Source organism: Sorex fumeus, unplaced genomic scaffold (genome assembly GCF_029834395.1).
Source record: "Sorex fumeus unplaced genomic scaffold, SorFum_2.1 ptg000029l, whole genome shotgun sequence".
In the NCBI taxonomy this organism is placed as follows: Eukaryota; Metazoa; Chordata; class Mammalia; order Eulipotyphla; family Soricidae; genus Sorex; species Sorex fumeus.
The window spans coordinates 11,788,408-11,813,593 of record NW_026606086.1 but is presented as its reverse complement, the minus strand read 5'-3'; the positions used below and the strand labels follow the sequence as shown (position 1 = coordinate 11,813,593).

The following is a 25,186-nucleotide window of genomic DNA, read 5'->3' as shown; positions in this document are numbered from 1 at the left end:
TTTTATTTATTTATTTATTTATTTCAATACACCTCACTAGTGATATTTGGTAAGGAAGTGCATAATTATTTTGCTAGTACCACGAATCTTACCCATGTTTATTTGTATATTTAAGCAGGATCTGAGTATTTCAATCTACACACAGTTCCAAATTTCATCTTCTGCTGAGTTTCCCTTTTAATTTCCGTTCATAGACAAATATATGACTTCCAGTTCGACCTTCTGGAAAATGAGTGTGGAAGAAAACAGTAGTTCTTTCATAGTTGTTTGAAATTAAGAAAGTATTTATTTCCTAGAAGTAAATAAATGTTGAAGTGAATAAAGGCTACATTTTTACTGACCAAGGTTTAAAAATTTTAAAATGATCTAATCTTACTGCTCTACAACTATTTTTTCTTATTAAAAAAAATACAATTTATTTCTTTTTGGTTTGGGGGCAACGCCTGGCAATATTTAGGGCTTACTCCTGGCTCTGTGCTCTAAGATCACTCCTTGTGGGGCTCAGGGGAGCCATATGGGGTGCTGGGGATAGAACCCTGGTTGGCTGCATGCAAGGCAAGCACCCTACCTGCTGCACTATTGCTCTGGCCCCAGAATAATACAGTTTTTAAATAAAAGGATTAGTGTAAGTAACATACTTTGACAGGTATAGTGCAGGGGCAGATTCTGACTAAGTTTAAAAAAAGAAAAAAACAATGACAAGGGCTGGAGCGATAGCACAGTGAGGGGGTAGGGCATTTGCCTTGTACTCAGCTGACCCAGGTTCGATTCCCAGCATCCCTATGGTCCCCCGAGCACCGCCAGGAGTAATTTCTCAGTCCATGAGCCAGGAGTAACCCCTGTGCAACTCCAGGTGTGACCCAAGAAGAAGAAAAAAAAAAAAACCCAAAAAAGCAATGACAAAATCCAGGGGTTTAAAGGACCATCAAAACACGTTCTTTACCCAAGTATCTGCCAAACTAACAAAAAAACCAAGTTCTCCATTCTTTTTCATGTTTCCTTACCTCTTCCAAAACGCTGAAGATGAGCAAGTGAGTAGGTAGTGCTGAATCTTTGTGAAACTCTTTATCTAACCAGGTTGAAGGATTCAGGTAAAATGTATCAGCTTCATCAAGATAGTGGCTCTCCCCAGTCAGGTTTGGGGGGCACTGTAGAAACCTCATTGGGAGTGGACAGTGGACATGGCTAGAGGAGAAGGCAAAATTCCGTTATAATTACAAGAAATAAAAAGCCCTATACATGTTTAGTTTCAAAATATATTTCCATAACAAAAATGTGAAATCTGAATCTACACTTGATCTCAGGCGAGATGAGGAGCTTTTATTGCAGCTTTCCGGAGGGTGGAGAATGATTCTCACACCGTGAACTGTGCAGCCAAGCCCTGAAACTCTGTTTCCAGGTGGGCAGCAGGCCCCGGCCTGCTAGCAAACAGATCAGGATGCTCCACGCGCTGCTGCTGCTTCAGCAAGGGCCGGTGCCTATGGCCGGGTGAGCTCCTTACAACTTTGTGAACGCTGACTGGATGGAACACATCCTTAAAGGACAAATTTTTCACGAGGGCTTTTTCTTAAGAGGAGGGTGACGGCACAGCTGGTTGCTGGGGACGAAACGAGGGTTTACAAGACAAAGGCAAGATCGCACCAAGGCCCCGTGTTTTCTCTCTGGCCCCTACGAAATTTAGTAATAGAGCAAGGTGTTCAGTTATCACCACCCACATAAATAATGGTTACTAGAGTATGTAAAAAAGAGGGGTTGAACAATTATGACTGCTACATGTTTGTAACTTTGCAGCAGAAAAAATTAAATGGTATTTGTTTCAATTTCCAATTAGAAAAATGCAATAGGGTTTTATTTTAATCTGTGAAATGGATACAAAGTAAATTTACACAAGACCCAATTTTAAAACTGTATCACACTGTCCTCCCTTTGTTCATCGATTTGCTCAAGCGGGCCCAGTAACGTCTCCATCATGAGACTTGTTACTGTGTTTGGCATATTGAATACCTTACGGGTAGCTTGCCAGGCTCTGCTGTGCGGGCGAAACTCGGTAGCTTGCTGGGCTGTCCGAAAAGGGTGGAGGAATCAAACCCGGCTCAGCTGGGCTGGCTGTGTGCAAGGCAAACGCCCTACTGCTGTGTTTTAAACATTTAAAACAAATTTATCGGATCACCATAAGTTACTATGTTGTTTATGATTTTCAGTCCTGCAAAGTTTGAGCACCCATTCCTACACCAGTGTCCCCAGTTTCCCTCCTGCCCCTGCCTACTTCTGTGGCGGCACTATTTTACTTTTCCCTTTCGGCGCTGTGGTTGGCAGTACTGTTACTGGAAGGGTCTCATGCGCACCACTCTCCTCCGCTCAGCACCCTTCTTGTGATCACTTCCCACGGTCAGTGTTACAGTAGTCCCTTCTGTGGCCTAATTGCCCTTCCCCCATTGTGGCAAATTTTTGACTGAGGACTTTCATTTCTGTTATCTTTGATTGGGTATTATGCTCCAGCTGATTTAAATTAAAAGACCCAATTTTTTTTTCCTTTTTTTTGGGTCACACCCAGCAATGCACAGGGGTCACTCCTGGCTCATGCACTCAGGATTACTCTTGGCAGTGCTCAGGGAACCATATGGGATGCTGGGAATTGAACCCGGGTCGGCTGCGTGCAAAGCAAACACCCTACCTGCTGTGCTATCACTCCAGCCCCAAAAGACCCAATTTTTAATGACAATTTCGGAGATGAAGATCGTTCCACAGGAAGCAGGATCCCCAAAGGGGGCGCTGCGCTGCCTTAGAGGACCAAGTGCACCACTGAGCCTTTCAAAAGAAGTATAAAATGAGGGGCTGGAGCAATGGGAAAGTGGACAGGACGCTTGCCTTGCACATGGCCGACCTGGATTCGATCCCCGGCATCCCATATCTGAACATTCAGTATTAGTTCCTGAATGCAGTGCCAGGAGCAACCCTGAGTCCTGCTGGGTGTCGACCAAAACAAAACAAAACAAACCAAAACAAGGTATGACAGCGGAGAGAGCGACTGTCCTTAGAGAAGATGGACAGGAGCCTCAACTGGAGGGACACTTAAGGTCTCACCCGTAGCCCATGGATTTTATGATTAAATCTGTTTTCCAAATTGTGTGTTAAAGAGTTCCATTACTAATTCCCAAAGCTAAATGAACATACCAATTTTTATATTAATCTGACTAAATTTAGTACACACACACACACACACACACACACACACACACACACACAAATTTCAGGTTTGTAAAGCCAGGTTAACTTAAGAATTTTTTTTTTCTCCCTTTCTGGGTCACACCCGGGGACACACAGGGATTACTCCTGGCTCTGCACTCAGGAATTACTCCTGCCGGTGCTTGGGGGACCATATGGGATGCTGGTAATCAAACCCCGGTTGGCTGTGTGCAAGGCAAACACCCTACCCTCTGTGCTATTCCTCCAGACCCATGTGAAGAATTTTTAAAAGGAAAACTTTTTGCTTTGTCTTATATTAGGCAACTGGAAACACAGCTTCCTGAACTACAAGTACTGGGCTACATAGTGGGTGTCTTTTAACATTTTACATTATAAAGGCAATTTTAATATTTTATATTTGCCACAAACAGTTTAAGCAATATGATATTATTTAACTGAATTTCCTTTCTTGGTTTTTGTTTTTGTGCAATAACTAGTAGTGCCCTGGGGCTATTCACAGCTCAGTGCTCAGGTGTTACTTCTTGGCAGTGTTCAGGGGACATTATGTGGCGCCAGAGGTCAAGCCCAGACCTCCAGCATGCAAAATACATGTTAGGCGTATTTACTGAACTCTTTGGCCCCAAATTTTGTAATTTTTATGGGAAAGATATGTGATGTTCAACGATATTTTAAAATGCCTTCTTAAAATTAGGGGGCCATTCCAGGAGTAAATGTGGACCAGAATTCAGGATCTGCAGATTAATTCAAAATGGCATAAATGATGTATGACAAATATTTATAGTAAAATCAACAACTGGACTTCTTAACTAGGAAGAATCCCATCAAATACCTTTATCATGCTTTATGCTACATGTGAATTTGGTCATTTGAATGTATATTGCATAAATTTGGAAAGACATTAAAGCCTGTGTAAAGCTTATTAAAATTTATGATTTCGCCGATCAGTTTAAAATATTTTTTACATAGGTTGGCGAGATAGTACAGTGGGCAGAACACTTGCTTTGCATGTAGCCAACTTGGGTTGGGTCCCTTGCACTCCCAATGGTTCCTCAGTCCCACCAGAAGTGCTCCCTGAGCCCAGTCGGGTGTGGCCCCAAACCAGAACAAAACAAACAGTTTTATAATAATTTCCAAAATCATTAAAATTAAGTTTTATTTTCTTAATACGCGTATATATGCATATATATATAAATAAATAGAAGAACTTATTACCTATAATAAGGTGTAGAGTGGCAAGGCATCATGACAAATACTGAAGATTTATTGGGATTGTTGTGACACAGTTCTTGAATGTAAGTCAGGACATCAAGAGCACCTCGCTGATGGATTAAACCAGTATAGAGGGCGAGGAGCGTATTTGATAAAAACAGGAAAGTTAGAGCTGGTTTCTTCCATGTTTTCAAGTGGTTTAGTGAGTACCCTATGTGAAATTAAAAATGATGACTCAATACTGGTGATATCTTGTGGCAATTAAGCAGATGCTACCTGGATACATCTATTTGTAATTTGTTAGGAAGTCAGCCCCTCTATGACAATTCACCCGGCTATCATGGGAAAACCAAAGAGCAGGTTGGGTCCGGGCATGGCTGAGCACTTGCCTGGAATGTGGGAGACCTGGGTTTCATCCCGGCACCGTGGGGGCTCCCCCCACCCGCCAGCACTGTCAGCTAGATCCTTAGAACACTGGAAAGAGACGCCATGAGGCATCTCCGTCTGTCCGTCCTTCTGCCCTCCTCGACTGTTTCTGTCATACAGGTCTGGACTTTTTTCCAAGAAAAAAGAATCACAGGTTTCAGTGGAAAGATTATGGTTTGAGTCTCCAGCAGATTAGTTTAAATTTTAGCTCTGGCACAGGATGCTTTATTTTGCTGAGCTCTAGTTTCAAGTGTTTGGGAAAAATACAGGGCCAGAGGGACAGAGGTTAAGGCACTTGCCTTGCAAGTGGCTGACCCGATTCCATTCCCAGCACCATGTACCATCCTCTGAGCACTGCCAGGTGGGCCCAGACTGCCACACCTCCACCCTCCCACACCCCTGTCCCCCCACAAAGAGAGCATGTCTAGAGCCTGTCTTATACATGCAGTTGCTAGGTAAATACTATTATATTTACCTCTCAAAAAATAATCTCCCCAAGCACTACTAATGGGTATTGCAGTATGTACATTCAATTCTCAGAAACTCTGGACAAAATAAAAGTTTCCTCCAAGTGAAATACACTGCTGGGTTCCTGGGAGAGTGTTAGTGGCCCTCTGAGTTTGGAGAGGGTTTGTGACCCAAGGAGTGATGGCATGAATATATTTTCTGGAAGGAGAGCAGTATAATTTTTTTTCCTTCACTGTATCATCGGGACAATTTGAGATGCTTCACAATTTATTTTCAGCATTTTTGCAGGTATTATCTCTTTTCTGTGTTATAGATGATAAAATTGGCTGAAAATTTAATTTTTATGTAATGAAAATAAGATGCCTTCATTCAGTTTAAACTACCTGAAATCAAAACTGGTGAAAAATCCTAAATGTTTAATTTTTCTATGAATCTTATATGTAATTTCCTAATGGTTTATTCCCATTTAGTACCTGGAATCTTACATTCCTCTCATTGTGTACCACTTGAAATTGCCCTGATTAGAGAAGTGGTATGATAAAAACGTAGCTAAACAGATAAAATTAAGACTACATTTAAAACAAATCTGAATCTATTTATTTGAAGGGCATAATGCAGAAGCTGTTAAAGAGAACAAAATCTCGAATTACCTTTAAAGTACCTGAAATACCATTCTAAAACATCACCAGGTGGAATAATTCCACTCACAAATACAAGAGACCAGCAAATATAGCTTAATAACAAAGTACTTCCTTGGGTTAACAGTTGCATCAAAGAAGGTTGGAGAAGGGAGGGTGACAGAATGGGTGTCAGGGCACTGGAAGCGGGTCGGGGCACTTCGGTGGGATTGAGGCATGGTAACTACATCAAACCATAGAGTTGATACTGTTCATGAACACTGACCAAAAAATAATACAATTATGATCATCAAATACACAATTTGCACAGATAATACAAGGCATATTAAAACTAGTTCCAAGGGGCTGTAGAGAAAATACAGTGGGTAGGGCACTTGCCTTGTACTCAGCCAACACAGGCTCGATCTCTGGCACCCCATATGGTTCCCCAAGCACCGCCAGGTGTGATCCCGTAGCACAGTGCCGGGAATAAACCCTGAGCACCATTGGCTAAGGGTTTATTGGTTAAACTAAGACCAAAACTAATTTTAGTAGCTATAATGTATTTTTCTGACTGTTACTATAGCTATTCTAAAATAGACATGCATATTTATAAGTTTTCAAATAGTTATACCATCACCGATAGGTGCTTTGGATATTATATTCGTATATATTTGTACACACACACATTTGAGGGGGATGGTGGGTGGTCTACCCCCAGCTGTGCTCAGGGATTACTCCTGGTTCTCTGCTTGGGGATCACTCTTGGGGGCCACTGGGACCATACAGTGATGGGGGATCAAGTCATGCACTTTACCCACTGTACTCTCTCTGGCCTGGGAGGGGGCCTTGGCGGCGGGGTTGGCCTATTCCTGGCTTTGTGCTCAAGGATCAGTCCTGTGTTGCTCAAGGGACCACATACAGAGCCCAGGTCTGAATGGAGCTGGCAGCAGGCAGACATGTGCCTAAGGCCCTTCAGGGACTATTTCTCCACCCCAGGGCACATATTTTTATGTCACAAAATAGGACACAGGAAAATGGACGTTTGCCCTACAAAAGAGAGAATACGTCAGTAATGTAATTAGAAGGTAACCCCGCAGGGTGGGAAGAGTCCTGAAGAGAGTTCCCAGGTGTGCATGCAGGAGGCACTGGGTTGAGCCCCAAACTCTTGGGGTTTCTCGGTTCCAAAATAACAGAGTTCATAATTCAGAAGGAATTCTCATTTAGCCCACTTCAAAACAGTAACTTAGAGGCCCGAGTGATAGTACAATGGGTTGGGCATTTGTCTTGTATGCATCAAACCCCGGTTCAATCCCTAGCATTCCATATGGTCCCCTGAGCACCACCTGGAGTAACTACTGAGTGCAGAGCCAGGAAGAGCCCCTGAGCATCGCCGGGTGTGACCCCAAAAAGCAAAATAAATAAAAATAAAGCCAATGCATTAAAAAAATGAACAGTAACTTAGGAGTTCAGTGAGCACTTACTGTCCTGATTCTATTAAACATTTTTCTCTTAAGTAAATATACTTACCACAGAACACCATACAGAATGGTAGAACTGCATAGATAAACCTGAATTCTTTGTGACTCAACATGCTATAATAAAAGATATTAAACATAAATATTACTTTGTCACAGCACAAGTTTGACATATTTAAATGAGATGCAGTAAACATCTGATTTTCTATACTAAGTCTGAATGTCATGCTTCAAGACCAGCCCCCCTATTTAGTTACAGATACTATTATAATGTACAATATAAAGTGATAAGATAATTTAGCATTTGTTATAAAATTCTAGAGTAAAATTACATTCTAAAAATGTAGTTTTTATTTTAAAAATTTTTATTTCAAAAATTCTTAGTACCAGTGCATGTAAACCATGTTACTAACATATATATATATTTTTTTACTTTAAAACTTATAATTCTGAGGGTGCCAGTGGAGCTCAGTTGTACACATGCCTTGCATGTGTGAAGCAAGACCCTGGGTTTGATATCCGGCATTCCCCTTTCCCCCAATTCTGGTGATTTTAAATTTTGTGGAGAGGCCATACCTGGCAGTGCTGAGGGCTTACTTAAGGGCTCACTCCTGGCAGGGCTCATACGGGGTGAAGCCAGGTGTGCTGGATGCAGGGCAAATGTTCCATCCACTGTACCACCTCTCCAGGCTCTGGTAGGTTTTTTTTTTTTTTTAAGCAAATCAAAGTAGTTCCACTAGTTTTCTGTTTGTTTCGGGGGGGCGGGGGGGGACACCTGGCAGTGCTTGGAGGTCATATATAATGGTGTTCTGGGGTCCATGCAGTGATGGGATTGAACGTGGACCTCCCGAATGCAAGGCCTTTGAGCGTCCTTAGTTCCCCCCGGGGTGCCAGAAACTAAACCGAGGGTCTCACATAAGCAAGACGTGTGCCTTACTCTGAGCCCCATCCCTGGCTCTGGTTCAGCTTCTTCAAAGTTCAACTTCCTCAAACCAAGGATGTTAAGCAAACTGTAAACACAGGTATTCATTCAGAGCACCAGAATAATCAGAACTTTCTCTGTCTGCTTAAGTAGTCCCCACCAACAGATCACAAAGATAGCTTACTTTTTAAGAACTCGGTAACGTTAAAAAACAAAAACAAACCATTTGAATAAATAAAGTCTTACCTATAAACCAGCATCGTCCACACCACAGGGACCAAGAGTACCTGACTCCTCCTTGGTGCTATGAAGCAGCCGTGGATAAAGAAGGGCAAGTGTGTGCCCAGGATGGCGGGGAAGCCTTGGCTGAGGTACCAGTGCCAGGGGTGAGAGCCGTAAAAGGCGCCCACATTCTGCAGCACGTTAAATTTCAGAAAATTAAACTGAACCAGGGTCCACTGGCGTAATTGAAGGAAAGAGAAACAGAAACGTATTAGTGCCAAGCATGAATCTTTGGCATTCGAGAACGTGGCGGAATTTTTACATTAAATTAGGAATGAAGTCTAAAAACCAGACAATAGCTTGCATTAATAGTTTTGGCTAAGACATTATGAAATTACATATGGCAAAGAGGACACATAACTTGATAATTTTAAAGGCACTGGGCTCCAAATTTTGGCAGTCTCATTTCAGACACCTTTAAGTGACTTTAAAAGAAGTGAACTCAGAAACAGTGACAGAGAGGCTGGAGGAGGACCCAGGCCAGGGGACATGCCTTGCAATGGCACGGACCTGGGTTTGACTCCTGCCACCACATGGTCCCCACACTGCCAGAGCTGTCCTGCGTGGCTCCAGCTCTCCTGGGTCCTCACACCAAACTGTCCTTTCCTGCCTGGCTGAGTGCTGCCGGGGACCCCAGATCCCTGCTTAGAAGCACCTCGCCTCCCCACCACCCCCCCCCCCAGTCCCAAAGTAAGAATCAGAACATTATCGACAGTCATGAGATCAAAAACAAAACCCTGAAGAATAAAGTATAGTAGTTTTAATACTGAAGTTAACTTTAGGTCATTTACATGTTTTAACTATCTTATAAATTTGCCTCCAAAATGCCTTAAAGACTTCTTTAAGGGCCTTCAGATATGAGACACATGTTCTACCCCTGAGCTGTAACCCCAGGTCCAAAACAGACTCCACAAACATCACCGTGGAAAGAATCATAAATATAGTCCTCACATAGCAAATCGAGCCAAACGCACAGGTTGAGATTTTTGTTGTTTTTTAAATGTAGCACGTAGCATTTTAAGAAAATGATTTGCAAGGCCGAGGAGAGAGCTAAAAGGGTCAGAGCACATGCTTTGCCTGTGGGAACCCTAGGCTTGGTCCCTGAGTGCCCAAGTGTGCTCTCCGCCCAAAAACATTTACAAATTGTCTATAGGTTTGAGGCTCACAACACTCCCTGGTTCCCCAAGCTCTGTGCCAACAGTAAGCTTTGAGCACCAAACAGAGCAGCCACTGAGCACGTAGATGTGGCCAGGGGGTGAGGGCTGGGATGGGTGGGGGAGTCGAGGGTCAGAATAACAATAAATGATTAAACTGAAAATAGTTGTTAATGTATTTTTACATACTTGACCAAAAAAAATACGGTCGATTATCAGAGACAAACTCAAAGCGACAAATCTGAAAAACAAAATAGAGTGGTGGTTAGCATCGCGCCCTCCTGAAGGCCAGTACCAGTGGGAACTCGGCCAGCGCCTTGTCCTCCAAAGCCACGTCACAGCTCACTGCTGATGTTCCAGCAGCTAAGGTCTGACATCCTTCGGCTGTTACGGATGAGAAGCTGTATTAGCCAAACGTACAAAGTCATGAACACTGTATCTGCTGCTGCGTGACAACACACCAGCCCTCCCGCAGGGCACTGTGTGGACACTTCTCTGTTTCTGTGGGCCAAGGATTTAGCTGGGCCTCATGGCTCCAGGACATGGGGGTGGTGACTAGGGTGGCGGTGGGGGGTCTGCTGTCAGCCTCAGAGCTGCCGGTGGGCTTCGGTCTCCCTCTCCTTAAACCGGCCTCATGACATGCTACTCACCCGCCTCGGGGTGAGTCAGCCAGTGAGACTGGCACCCAGAAGTCTTTCTCGTTTCAGTTTTATGAAAGTGAAATTTCTGTATGTGCTTTTGTATCCAGTTTCCTTCAGGCAGGTTTGCAAGGTTTAAGCAGTTTGGGGGAGGGGGGACAGCAAATGCAATGGTTCACTCACCTACAGCAGTGTTTAGTATTTACTTAACATAGCATGACGTGTTTGCTTTGGTAGACACTGAACTTCTTTTAGCTACTGCGAATAGTGCTGTGAACATTGAATTAAATATCTTTTAGTTCCCAAATATGTACCTTTCTGTCAAGTATATATTTAGGATTGAAATTACTGGCACATAATTCTGCATACAAAAGTGGCCAGCATTAGCAAATAATTTCCAGAGTAGCTCTGCCAACTTCTGTTTCCATTGGAACAGATAAGCGTTCTGTATCCTTTCAAGTCATTTGAGTAGACTGAGCAGTTTTAGCAGTTTTAATTCCTTTGATTATTAATGAGGTACCTTTACAATCTCTTCTGAAGGACCTGTTCAGGTCATTTCATTAATCTTCTATTATTTAATTTTTGGGTTTTGGCCACATCAGGCAATGCTCAGAGCTTACTTCTGGCTCTGTACTCAGGGATCACTCCTAGCAGGGCTGAGGTACATGTGGGGAGAGCCATATGGGGCACCAAAGATCTAATCTGGGTTGGCTGCGTGCAAGACAACCATCCTCCCCACTGCTCTAGCCCTATCACGTTTTTTTTTTTTTTTTTTTTTTTTTTTTGCTTTTTGCTTTTTGGGTCACACCCAGCGGTGCTCAGAGGTTACTCAGTGCAGTGCGCACTGCACTCAGGAATTACTCCTGGCAGGGGATCGAACCCAGGTCGGCTGCGTGCAAGGCAAATGCCCTACCCACTGTACTATCTCTCTGGCCCCACATCTTATTATTTTTTAAAGATTTTTTTTCCAACTTCTATATATAATTGATGAGTTTTTTCTTTTTCCTGTGTTATAACTATCTCCTGGTCCGTGACTTATTTTTTCCTTCTGAGTGATGACTCTGATGAAAAAGTTTCGAATTTCACCATGTCCAGGTACATGGTTTCCTTTATAGTTAATATAGGGAAGCTAGGGAAGTGCTGTCTGCCTCAAAACCATAAAAATATTCTAGTATAGTTTAGAATAGAACCATTCTTTTGCCTTTACATTAAAATCTATGATTCCCTAGGATTTTAATTTTTTTTCTGCTTATGTAGCAAATAAAGATAAAAACTGGCCTCTCATAAGGATGGTCAACTGATTCTGTAATTATTGAAAAGACCATCCTTGGGGCTGGAGCGATAGCACAGCAGGTAGAGTGTTTGCCTTGCACGCGGCTCACCTGGGTTTCCAGCATCCCATAGGGTCCCCCGAGCACCGCCAGGAGTGATTCCTGAGTGCAGAGCCAGGAGTAACCCCTGAGCATCGCCGGGTGTGACCCAAAAAGAAAAGAAAAGAAAAAGAAACCATCCTTCTCTATATTTATTGTAATGCTGATGAGTATATACAAATTAGCCATTATGTCTGTTACTGGACCCTTTGTGTTCCACTGCTCCATTCGTTTTATCTTGCACTGATCTACTTGTCTCAGTTACTGTAATTTGTAGTATATCTTTTCTCTACAACACTTTCTCTTGAGGGGGTTGTTGGGGGGTTCCCAAGCTATGTTTAGTGGCCTGAGGTCCGCTCCCAGCAGTGCAATCCCAAACAGCAAGATAACTGGGATATCAGCACCACAGCCCGGCTGCTCTGGGACTTGCTGGTGCTGGGGTGGACCTCGGGGCTTTAAGCCAGGGTGTGCCCCTGCCCTCTGAGCTGTCTCGACAGGTCCCCGGTCGTCTGGTATAAAAGATGTGTTACTGAAGTTCTTAGCTGTCTCCTCTCAAAAGAATGAAAATGTCAATAAAGCAGGGACTTGTTTTATAAACATCTGGGATAGTACCTGTTACATCAGGAAAAAAATATTTGGAGAGTCAGTGTGAAGCTTCCAGAACATCGTGACACAGGAACCTGAGAAGTGACAGCAGCGGCAATTGAGCCCCCAAATGACACAGTCCCTTTTCAACAGCTACCAAAAGAACTGCAGAGTGAATATAGTATTCTGGGGAAAGAGCATGTTTCCAAGAGTCAGGATAGTCTCCCTGTCAGCAAATATTTAGGATGGCACTTGGGACAAGTCTGATTCTAAGAGCTCAAAATGTAGTTCAAATGCCTATTTCAGTCCAGATCATCACAGCAGCCAACACAGTTACTCTGCTTTTGGGGTGCTGGAGACTACTCTGAGTGCTAAAGATAATGAGAGCTATACTGTTCCCCCGGCCACATCCCCAGCTGCATGTATATACATGCAAGTGTACCCTGGCCATATCCCCAGCGCACGCGCATGTGTGTGTGTGTGTGTATGTGTGAATGGTGCAGGAGACCAAACACAGGACCTCGCATATGCAGGGTATGTAGCTACTGCTGACACACACAACCCCAGAACCTTTAAACATTTTACATTTCTCCAACCTCCCTTTTTATTCTTATACAAAATGAAGAGATCTAAATTCCTCATATCCAAAATTTGTGAAAATAATAACAGGTGATCATATAAAATTCCAATACAAATGTAAAATTTTAAATGTATCAGAAATATTTAGGTAATAATGCCTAAAGTTCTAAGAAAAATGGCACAATATTTATAAAGTTAAAACGTATCATTAAAATCCTAGATATAAAAAAATACAAATCTGGATTACTGATTCCTTACTCTGGCAATTCTTACATTAGGAGACAAATTTGCTGAAAGATATAAAATTTTGTCCATAGACTACAATTTACCTGCTATTAAGATTAGTAGATGGAGCACAGTTACACTTACCCTACAGGTAAGAACTGATGCAGAGTAAGGTCAAGCTTTCTCTGTTCTTGCCAGAAATGTCGAAAAAGCAGAGGAACCCACGGAATCAGAGCGGTGGGGCTTACACTTACCCTACAGGTAAGAACTGATGCAGAGTAAGGTCAAGCTTTCTCTGTTCTTGCCAGAAATGTCGAAAAAGCAGAGGAACCCACGGAATCAGAGCGGTGGGGCGGATCAGGAATGCAAGTGCCACTAGTGACGAGTATTTAACACTGGGAACAAGAAAATGTGTGGTCAGGAAAAGTAGGCAATACGTTTAGAAGTCATCCGCTGTTAACTCTGTCACAAAACGACTTTGTTTTTTGGATCTGGAGCCATACCCTGCATCATGCCGGGGCTACTCCTAACTGCTCAGGCAGGGAGAGGAGCTGGGTCCTGGCTGTGCTGGGGAATCATGGTGGTGGGGATCGAACGGGTGACCTACATGGACACCATCTGCTCACCCCTTTGTGCATTCTCTCCAGCCAGAAATAGTTTTTTAAAAAGAAAATGTGCTGGGGCTGGAGCAGTAGCACAGTGGGTAGGGTGTTTGCCTTGCACGTGGCTGACCCAGGTTCGAGTCCCAGCATCCCATATGGTCCTCTGAGCACCGCCAGGGGTAATTCCTGAATGCAGAGCCAGGAGTGACCCCTATGCATTGCCGGGTGTGACCCCCCCCAAAAAAAAAGTGCTTGTCACTATAATTTTATGAGATGCATAGCTCTTGGGCTGGAGTGATCGCACAGCAGGTAGGGCATTTGCCTTGCATGCGGTCGACCCGGGTTCGATTCCTCCGCCCCTCTCAGAGAGCCCGACAAGCTAACGAGAGTATCTTGCCTGCGCAGCAAAGCCTGGCAAGCTACCCGTGGCGTATTCGATATGCCAAAAACAGTAACAACAAGTCTCACAATTTGTTGTGAGATGTTACTGGGCCTGCTTGCACAAATTGATGAACAATGGAGGACAGTGCTACGGTGCAGCGCTACATAGCTCTTAAATTTTTCTCATCCATAAAATGGTAATTTCCAAGATTGTGAGAGGCTTCGGTAATAGCTCAGTATTTTCCCCTACTGGGAAACTCAAAATCATACTTCTGTTTAGATTTTAGCAACTGTTTCTTCTATGGGAACTAAAAGGATGCCCACTTCCTTTTCAGGGTCAAAGGTAACAAACTTTTTATGAACAGTATTTTCTTTTTTTTTTTTTTCTTTTTGGGTCATACCCAGCAATGCACAGGGGGTTAGTCCTGGCTCTGCGCTCAGGAATTACCCCTGGCAGTGCTCAGGGGACCATATGGGATGCTGGGAATTGAACCCAGAGTCGGCCGCGTGCAAGGCAAACACCTTACCCGCTATGCTATTGCTCCAGCCCCTGTGAACAGTATTTTCTATTAAATTTTCTTTACCCAGTTTGAATGTATTTATTTTCCCTGCAGTAATAAATCAAACCAAAAATTTGTGGTGCCCACTGGACAAGAGATCACAATGTGAAAATCTTTTAAGATTTTTCAGAAGCACATTTTAGAGACTTGTACACAGTAACATTCACATATCTCACCTGCTTATCGACTTTGAACCTTCCAGAGGATAGTAGAAAAGGGCAACAATTGTGAGAACAGTTTCCATGGTGTTTGTGAGAGTTCTGGTACAGCAATACCATGTGAACCAAGAGCATAACTGGCAAAAAAACTAAGAACAATTATGAGCAAACATACATGGGGTGGGAAGGGAAGCGAGTCTAAATATTGCAACAGTTAAGTTTCAAGGTAGCTGGTGTGTAAGCAGCCTACCTACACCAGTGATGTCGGGCAGGGAGAGTACCCCAGCAGTGCTCAGGGGCTTGGGAGTACTGGCAGCCTGGGGCCGGCAAGTCAGCATCCAGGCTCGGAGGCCACCAGGACCACACCTGGTGGTACTGGGGGGTCATGCAGTGCCGGGATCAGGTTGGGCCATTCAGCATGCAAGGCCTGGCCTAACCGTGAGCTCATTCTCTGGCATTCTGTAGGCTCAGACTGGGTTTTAGGCAGTTGTTTCCAACAGAGGCCATGCAAGATCAGATCTATATTTGTTAAAGTTATGAAGTTTATACTTCTCGGCCACCCAGGGGTCACACCCATAAGCCACCTCTGGCCGGCACCAAATGATTGTCACTGGCCACTCTCCAGACCCCATGGCTGCTTCTCCCGGAAGGAGCATAAAATGAGGTCCCTATTGCCATGCCATCGGACCCCGCGCCTGGCTGTTTTCACCCGGGGCACCCCAGGGGGGTGGAGGTGGTAGGTGAGAGCCCTCCCCACCGCAAGGGACCCACAGCCCCAGCAGCCAACCTCCACACCCAACCGCCGCCACACTCCAGACCGCTTTCCACATGCTCAGGCCCAGCCTCACATATAAGTGAGCATATTCCTGGACACATTCATGTGATGTGTCACGAGAAAGCGGTCACGCGACCCATCACATTACACTCCCTACCCATTTTCCATAATTACCACATCATATTTGATGGGGTTCAGATAGTACGCAACAAATCACAGAGGGAAAGGAAATATATATATACATGCATATATGCATATTTTCAGATATATATATACCAAAGCTCACATCACCCAAACCATAACAACATGTTAGTGATACCCTATAGAATGTCTTAATGGCTCCTGCCAAAATAGAACCATCTTCACACTGTTTCTTATATGGACACTTTTTTGTAAGCATGTTCAGCAGTTCTTCGTAACAGACAATACAAAATATATTCTTTTGGTTGTGTTTTGGGACAGGGATTGGAGTTTGGGATGGAAACATCCCAAATTTGGTGGTGGGAAGGTATAATGGTGGTGGGATTGGTGTTTGAATATTAAATGTAATCAAATACTGTGAACTAACTTATAAAATAAAAAAAAGTTTAAGGAAAAAGTTATACATGTGAGTACTCTCAAAATAGCATTGCACTGACATCTTATGTCCTAGTGATTTAAGACAAATTGTACGTTTTGGTGGAGGATTTTGTATTTTTTATGGAGGACTGCAACTCACAGCTGCATTCTCCTGGTCGGCAACTGTCTTTTAGTTCTGACAGGTATTTTTCGTCGCCTTGACCTGGATTGTCGCCCTGTTTCTTGATGAAACAGTCAGACCGAAAAGCAAGAAAAAAATGACTATTGGGGCCTAATTAAATTTTAATTTGGAAATTCATATTCAGTTTCTGTAAGAACTTGCAAACACAAGTATCATTAAGTGTAGAAAACAAATTTTGTCTTAAAAGAAACTTATAAGTTGATGAAAGGGTGTTGAAATGTGGTATTTTCTTCCTGTCTCTTCAACTCTAACCTTTGAAAAATGTTACTAGAGGCCTGAGTGATGGCAGGGCTGGTAGGGCGCTTGCCTTGCTTGAAGCTGACCTGGATTGGATACCCAGCACCATGTCTGGTTCCTGAGCCTACCTGGAGTGATCCCTGAGCACAGAGCCAGGAACAAGCCCCGAGTACTGCCCAATGGGACCCAAAACAAACAAAAAGTGCCCAGTTTTTATAAATTAACAGTGTGGCCTAAACTGGAAGAACCTCGGGCTGCCACCTTGGAGGATTTGAAAAGCATCACTCCTTTGCCATTTTAAGTTTAGCCCATAATAGTGTATACAGACACTCAATAAAGACCCTAAGCACCCAGGAATCTATTACCAAGGTCGGTCACAAAACCATAATTTAAGAAAAGGCCAAAATGAAGTAACGATTCTACAGAATCCAGTCACTAGAAAAATGGTATAAAATGGAAAAATCTATTTAGGACTGGATCGGGAAAGCAGAAATATTTCTCGACTATGAAAGATGCAAAAAATCCCCAAAGCCAGCCTTCTCTCCGCGTGCAGCTGCTTCAAACACTAAGGCCAGAGCAAAAGAAGCCACGGCTGTTTCTCGGCTGGTCTCTGGTGCCGGGAGTGTGGGAAGGGCACAGCGTTAAGGCCATCAGTTGGGCAGGCAACACTCAGGGTCATTCCCATAGAACCCAATGGAGGGTAGGCTCGAATTCCAGGCTCGAGGAGTGAAGGTGCTTCCAGGATTAGGGCGTGTCATGTCCTCTACTGCCCGGCTCAGCCAGGAGAGGCACCCCATGCACCACGGGCATCAGATGGTTAATTATGGGAGCACGTCTATCAGTTATGGGCGATTTCCTGAAATTGTTTTGGAAATGACCATTTCCCCCATAGTATGATTCCTCAGGAATAAAGAAACTGGCATTCTGCTTATTCAGCACTTACCACCCATCTGGCCACTTGCTGGTTTTCCAACTGCTTCATTAATGAGTAAAGTCTCAGGTCTGCTATAGCAGACAGAAATGCTTGGGTGAGTCTAGGAATCCAAATCTTCATTAGTCGAGGGGAAAAGAAAAGATTATAAAAACATTTGTTAGTTCACAGTAGAGTATAAGAAATCAGCTGTTCCAACTATCAGCTGAAAGCCTTGTATTTTGGGGGGAGCGGAGTGCTGGGGTAACCAGTGCTGGGGGAACCCCGAGGCTCTCCTGGCTCATGCTCAGGACTAAGGCAACAGTCCTTCCTTGTAGACTAGATATAACATATTCTTTTGGGCAACAGCTAAAATCAGCTACTTACATAATTTTAAGTTTGACAGTAGCCAAATGAAAAAGTAAAACAAACAAAACCTAACACCCAAAACGAATTTGTTGTTTTGTTTAACCTAATGTATCTAAAGCATTATAATTTTAACATTCAATCAATATAAGATTTCTAGATTTTAAATACATTCTTATTTTGTACAAGGTGTTGTGCTCGTTTTTTTCCATTTTCCCACTTGATTTACAAGGTTGTTGACGATGATTTGTTACAGGCATTCCATATCCCAGCCCCAATCCCACCCTACTGTAGCCTTCTCTGCACCACTGTAGCCATTTCCTAAGCAGCTCTCAAGCCGGTCCCTGTAGCAGCTCACAGTAATTCGTTTTATATTGGTTGGTAGCAGTGGCTAATGGAACAACTGAAAAAATACTTCAGTAAGAGAGATTTTATGAAAATTGTTCTATCTACTTTGGAGACTGTAAGTCCCTGTCTGAGGGTTTACTAAGCTGTTGTTGCTAGCTGAGCCTGGATTCGTTTTTTCACTTGAGCTAGTTGGCTTCTGCCTGACATTCCCTTCCAGTATGGTGTGTGAGATGGGATGGGATGTCAGTACTGCAGAGTTTGGGGATATCACATGGCTACAAATGTGGCCACACACTCCAGAAAATCCAGAATGTTTAACAGGGAAGTGAGCTCCCATGGCAGTGGTGGTGATGGAATGCGGGCGTTGATGAAGCATGGCCTCCAGGGCTTCTGGAAGCCCAGTGTTTCCCTTACCAGCCATGCTGCACGTGTTTGGTAGTTGTGGGCGGCTAGAAACTGCCTGAATTCTGAGGCTGGCACAGATTCATGGACTGGGTGTTGGACAGCACAAGTTTAAATAAGCTCTCAGGAGAGGGGCCAGAGAAATAGTACAGCAGGCAAGATGCGTGCCTTGCATGTGGCTGACACAAGTTCAATTCCCAGCACCCCATATTCCCTGAGCACCACCAGGAGTGATTCCTGAGTGCAGAGTCAGGAGTAACCTGAGCATTGCTTGGTATACCCTCTCCCCCCAAGAAAAAAAAAAAGAGAAGCTACTGGGAAGAACACCAAGTTCTGAATATATAAGCCTAGACCTAGTGTTAGTTTTATCTTCCACTTGCTATGACTTCAATCTTGCTTTTTCTTGGACCCCTTCCACCTTCAAAATTACATACCGTTCCTTAGCCTCCGCATGAGGTTAAGGATGACGGAGCACCAACATCCTCAAGATCTCTACCTACCCCATTTCCAAGTAAAAGCAAATGACCGAAAACAACAACCTACAAACTGGTTTTATAGAACTAAACTTCTCCAGCTGGGGAGGGTGGAGAGTCTGACTGGGGAAACATGCTTGGCGGCCGCGACACCTCCGTGGAGAGAAGTGAAACACTCTGGTGGAGAGTATTGGGTTGGAATGTTGTGTGCATGGAGCCCTGTCACGAACGGGGCTGTCAATCATGGTGCTTCACTTTTTAAAAAAGATCAAAGAAAGGGGCTGGAGCGACTGCACAGCGGGTAGGGCATTTGCCTTGCACGCGGCTGACCCGGGTTCGATTCCCAGCATGCCATATGGTCCCCTGAGCACTGCCAGGAGTAATTCCTGGGTGCATGACCCAGGAGTAACCGCTGTGCATCGCCAGGTATGACCTAAAAAGAAAAAACAAACAAAAAATATCAAAGAAAATACATGAACTTAAACAATTTGTTTTAAAGTTTGTTGGGGAAAGAGGTGGGAATAGGGGGAGCTTTCTCTTGACAATAATCAAAAAAGCATACCAGGTGCATCAGCCATGATGCCTCTTAGAGAAATACGAAGTCCTCACGCTTAGAAACTCTTTCAGGAAATAACCTGCTTCCTGGGAGCTATGATCCTAGAGGACATCATCACAAATGGCTGCCTATGGTCCAGGTTTTATGGTTGCCACCCGCCTAATCTGGAAGCTGACAGGTAGCCCTGAGGGAAGACTGTGCTCCTTCCTTCCACCTGTGTCAGCCGCAGCAACTTCATTGCTGCTCTAAATGCTCCTTCCTGGGTGAAGCTTGAGTGTCTCATAATGAGGAACTCCAAACTGCATGTGGCAGAGCAGAGTCCTGGATAAAAAAATTAGCTAGGGGCCAGGTTAGGTGTTTGCCTTGCAAGAGGCCAATCCGGCTTTGATCCCTGGCATCCCCTGTAGTCCCCCAGAGCCAACAAGAAGTAATTCCTGAGTGCAGAGTCAGGAGTAAGCTCTGAGCACTGCCAGGTGTGGCTCCCTCCCCCACAAATTCACCTAGAACCTGAATGTCTTTCCAGACTTCTTTGGAATTCTGAGTCCCTACCCATGCAGAAAACAGAGAAGGTCCTGAGAACAACATGGTGACAGTTGGAGACAGAGCTACGTTTGCACCATTAGTTCTCCCTTTGGACCTTCTGGCAGTCACAGTCTCCAGAGACCCACGATTGAGGAACTGCCACCCTCATTCACTCTGAGGCCTGATTAATAAAGAATACAATGATGGTGTGCACATTAGTATGTTTTTGTCAATTTCCCCCCTAAATTTTAACTTCAGTACTAAATACTGGGGCTGGAGCAATACGGGCTGGAGCGATAGTACAGCGGGTAGGGTGTTTGCTTTGCACGCAGCCAACCGGGCAGATCAGAGTTCGATTCCTCTGCCCCTCTCGGAGAGCCCAGCAAGCTACCGAGAGTATTTGGCCCGCCCGGCAAAGCCTGGCAAGCTACCCATGATGTATTCGATATGCCAAACACAGTAACAAGTCTCACAATGTTACTGGGCCCGCTCAAGCCAATCGATGAACAACAGGAGCACAGTGACAGTGACTAAATACTGAGGGACTTCTGTGCATTTCATCTTAAGAACATATATCAAACTTAAAAATCATAAAAATAAGGCCCCGTCCTCATTAGTATAGTGGTGAGTATCCCCACCTATCACAAATCATAAAAACAATATAAAGGACTGCTCCTAAGTGATTCTTTGGTGAGCTGTACTTCTAAAGTCGAAGTTGTCTATAACGTGGTCACTCTGCACATCTGCAGAGTTTGACAGCACTGCTCATGCCAGCCACTTTCATGTTGTTTTGGCTGAGGCATCACTGTACTTATCTTTGGAATTATGGGAAGTCCAAGATACAGTCAGGATTTAGTAAGAATAGCCTTTTAAAAAAAAAAAACAAGCTTCATACAGACACAGGGAATGGAAAGATAATTTACGTTCATGGCTTGGAAGGATTAACACTGTAAAAATAGGCCTCTTACCCAAAGATTTAGATAGAGTCAGTGCAATTCTGCCAAAATCCTAATGACAGGGGGCTGGAGCGATAGCACAGCAAGTAGGACATTTGCCTTGCACGCAGCCGACCCAGGTTCAATTCCCAGCATCCTATATGGTTTCCCGAGCACCACTAGGGGTAATTTCTGAGTGCATAAGCCAGGAGTAACCCCTGTGCAACACTGGGTGTGACCCAAAAAACAAAAAAACAAAAAACAAAAAAATAAAAAAAACCCCTAACGACATTCTTTAAGAACAAATATAGTGGGATTCCTCTATAATCATAAAATACCCCAAATAGTTAAAGCAATTATGAATGAAAGAGTAGGGTTAGCCGGTTTTCAGATTACGAACTACTACAAAGCTATAGAAATCAAACACATGGTACCGGAATAAAAACAAATTCCATGGTATTGTATGGAACATAGTATGGCATTGGAATCAAAATATGCAGATCAATGGAACAGAACCAAAATTCCAGAAATAAGTCCTCAACTGTATGTACAGCTAATTTATAATAAATCAAGAGCATAAAATGGAGAAAGGAGAATGTCTCTTCAAAGAAACATTGAGAAAATGACAGCCACATTCATGAGAATGAAACTGGACTCTATTCTCAACCATGCACAGAAGTTAACAAATGAATTTGGATTAATTTGAATTAATTTGGATGTTAGGTCTATAATCATGAAATACACAAAATAAAATTTGGACGAAACGGGGCTGGAGCAATAGCACAGCGGGTAGGGCATTTGCCTTGCACGCGGCCAACCCGGGTTCGATTCCCAGCATCCCATATGGTCCCCTGAGCACCGCCAGGGGTAATTCCTGAGTGCAGAGCCAGGATTAACCGCTGTGCATCACCAGGTGTGACCCAAAAAGCAAACACACACACACAAAAATTGGACAAAACATTCCAAGATACTGGCTTTCAGGATGTATTCAGGGATTAATGAATCCCCAAATCTCCATGCCAAGTGAAGCAAAAGCAAAACAGGGTTAAAACAAACTGAAGGTTCTACATAGGAAAAATACTAACTGCAAAAATGAATACTACCACAATGAATGAATACTAATTAATCAGTAATACTAATCTCATGCTACTAACTGGAGAAATGTGTATATATTTGATAATACATAATAATAATAATACATCTGACAAAACACTAAGAACCAAGATATAGAAGGAACTCAAAATTCAAGAAAACAAACATCAAAAAAGGAGGAGGGAGAAGAGAAATACAGACAGGTCAGGAAAGCAGACAGATCAGCAACAAGCACAAGGGGAAAATGCTCATCCTCACCTGGGAAAGAGAATTAGTAAAACAATGGGACCCCAGCTCACACCTGGGAGATGCCTACACCCACCATGAACAAAGTGTTAGTAGGTGTGGAGAAAAGGAAACTTCACACTGCCAACAGGAATGTAAAGCAGTCCTGCCTCTCTGGGAAGCTCTCAAACAGATAAAACTGGGTCTACCTTAGGATTCATACAATACATGAACACTAATTCCCAAAGATACATACAACACACACCCAGATTCATTGTGTGGCCATTTAGCAAGATGAGAGGATAAAGATGCCGCCTATACAGAACAATGGAGTATTACTCAGCTATAAGAGAAGATGAAGTTTTGCCCTTTTGTGACATGAATGGAACTGGAGGCGTCATATTAAGTGAATTGAATCAAGGACAAAGATTGGATGGTTTCACTCACTTGCATACTGAGAAGCAAAGCACGGGGAGACAAACTAATGGGGTCCAAGCACAAAGCTGTGGGCACCAGAGGGGTGGGGGCTGAAGTGGGGAGGGGGTCTAATGGAGTTGGGGGGTGTAAGTGTTACTTCAGTAGTGACTGCCGTGAGAGTATAGACTTTCAAGAAGCATGCATGAAACTGCACCCTTCAAAAAGTCATGTAATTTCAATCTCACTTAAAAAAAACCAACAATCTCATCACAAAACAATACCATTTACTTAATATACATTAGCTGTTAAAAAGCATCACATCTACTTTTAGTATTTTAGTATTTAAACTTACCAGCAACTGGACACTATCTTTCCCCAAAAGATGGAGAATCTTATAAATGCTTGCAAAGATTAGAGGGTAAGTATAGCCCCTCAATCTTTCTGTCCACTCCCAGGTCAAATAGCCGTAAGTACTCATATTAAGGACGAAGGTTCAGTGGCACTGATATAACAAATTATATATATATTTCCATACATAAAACTACTTGGAGATAATGGCTCATTCTTAGAAATTATTCCTTAGTCCCTGGCATCACAAAATAAAACAAAACCAAACCCTCAAACTACTTTATTATTGTTTATTTTGGAGTCACATTATTTTTTTTTCCTTTATGGCTTTGGGCCACACCTGACTGCTCAGGGCTTTCTCCTGACTCTGTACTCAGTGATCACTCCTGGCTGGCTCAGGGACCATAATATGGGGTATTATTGCTCTGATCCCAGTCACATCATCTTTTTTTTTTTTTTTTTTTGCTTTTTGGGTCATATGCGGAGATACACAGGGGCTACTCCTGGCTCATGTACTCAGGAATTACTCCTGGGAACCATAGGGGATACTGGGAATCGAACTTGGGACCACTGTATGCAAGACAAATGCCTTACCCACTGTGCTATCACTCCAGCCCCATTATCTTTTGATAGGCATAATATGGGCCATACCCAGGAGTGCTCTGAGGCAGTCCCAAACTACTACTGGATTGTTTGGGGGGTCACCAGGGCTATGCCAGGCTTGTGGGGAGCAAACTCGGCTGTCATACATGCCAGGCTCATCCTCAATCACTGTCCCTTTTTTGATTTCAAAAGGCTAACTATTAAATTCAACATCTCCAAGGTAAGACTGACTGTCTTACTTCATCCGTCTCCTCAGTACTGAGGCTCATGGCAATACATGCTGATGACTGAACCGAAGACATCAACATCAAAGAAAGACACAGAAACGTCAGCATAAACTAATGGCACCCTCAGAGGAAAAAAAAAATACATCACTCAGTGTGGAAAAGACACTGCAAAGGATATTCGAAAACCATGTGATGTGCAACTTCCAGAGACTGCCAGTATTCATCCGGAACAAAACTTGTCCGCACGAGAAAGCAGTTACAGACTCGGAAGGCGACAGTGAACAGGACCAGGTAAATGCTTTCACCCATCAGATCTGGAAAACAGAACCCAGCAGGTGATGATGGCACTCACGGGGCAAGGTGCGCCCCGCCCTCCCCAGGGCAGAGGGGCCCCGCGGACACCCGGGCCGGCACGGCCCCTGGCTGTGCTCCAGGGACTCCGGGGATGCAGGTGTGACCTGACCTGCCCTGCCCGGTGCTCTCTCTCCAGCAACTGCAACCCACCCGAGCGCGCAACACTGCTCTTTCCTAGAATCCCAAAGCGCTGCCTGCGCCTGCAAAACTTAAAATAAAAAATAATAATAATAAAAAAAGAGGTTGCTTTCAGCTGCAGCCCAGCCCGCGCGGCTCCCGGGGGGGGAAAGCCGGGGGTGGGTCCGGAGGTCCCTGCGGGTGCGCTCTGCGGCGGGGCCGGGGCTGGGGGGTCTCGGCCCCCTCCTCGGTCCCCCACCAGGGCCGCGTGGGAGGGGCGAACGCCGAGAGTCGTCAGCGCCCGCCCCCGACTCTCGGCGCCAAGAACCTTCTGCCCTCGGCGGGTCTCGGGCTCGAGCGGGCATCGCGGGGGTCTCCGGGTCGCGCCGCCCCCGCGCCTCCCGGGGGTCCCGAGGCGGGGGGGTGGGGGGAGGGAGGCGCGCGGCCGACTTGGCCGCCCTCACCTCGGCCGCGCGCCGGGCGCTCCTGGGCGCCCAGGTACCGCGCCGACTTCCTCTTGCGCAGCTTCACCTGCGGGCCGCGGGACGACAGGCCGCCGCCGGCCCGCGCTCGCTGCATGGCGCGGGGCTGGGGGCGCGGAGCGGGGGCGCGGCCAGGGCGGGCGGCGGCGGCGGCGGCGGCGGGAGCGGGGAGCGGC

General features: G+C 44.5%; 1 protein-coding gene across 1 annotated transcript; it reads right to left on the bottom strand.

The window, feature by feature from the left end:
* Positions 1 to 17: 17 nt before the first annotated feature.
* PIGB (phosphatidylinositol glycan anchor biosynthesis class B) lies at positions 18 to 25,131 on the bottom strand. Its single transcript, XM_056115397.1, has 12 exons — positions 24,993 to 25,131; positions 24,236 to 24,371; positions 23,232 to 23,349; positions 17,577 to 17,681; positions 14,880 to 15,010; positions 13,415 to 13,555; positions 9,953 to 10,004; positions 8,574 to 8,785; positions 7,458 to 7,522; positions 4,420 to 4,627; positions 1,005 to 1,185; positions 18 to 292 (listed from the first exon to the last, which is right to left on the bottom strand). Exons 1-12 carry the CDS (start codon positions 25,105 to 25,107, stop codon positions 155 to 157), a joined length of 1,602 nt encoding a protein of 533 aa, XP_055971372.1. The 5' UTR covers positions 25,108 to 25,131; the 3' UTR covers positions 18 to 154.
* Between the last annotated feature and the right edge of the window lie 55 nt (positions 25,132 to 25,186).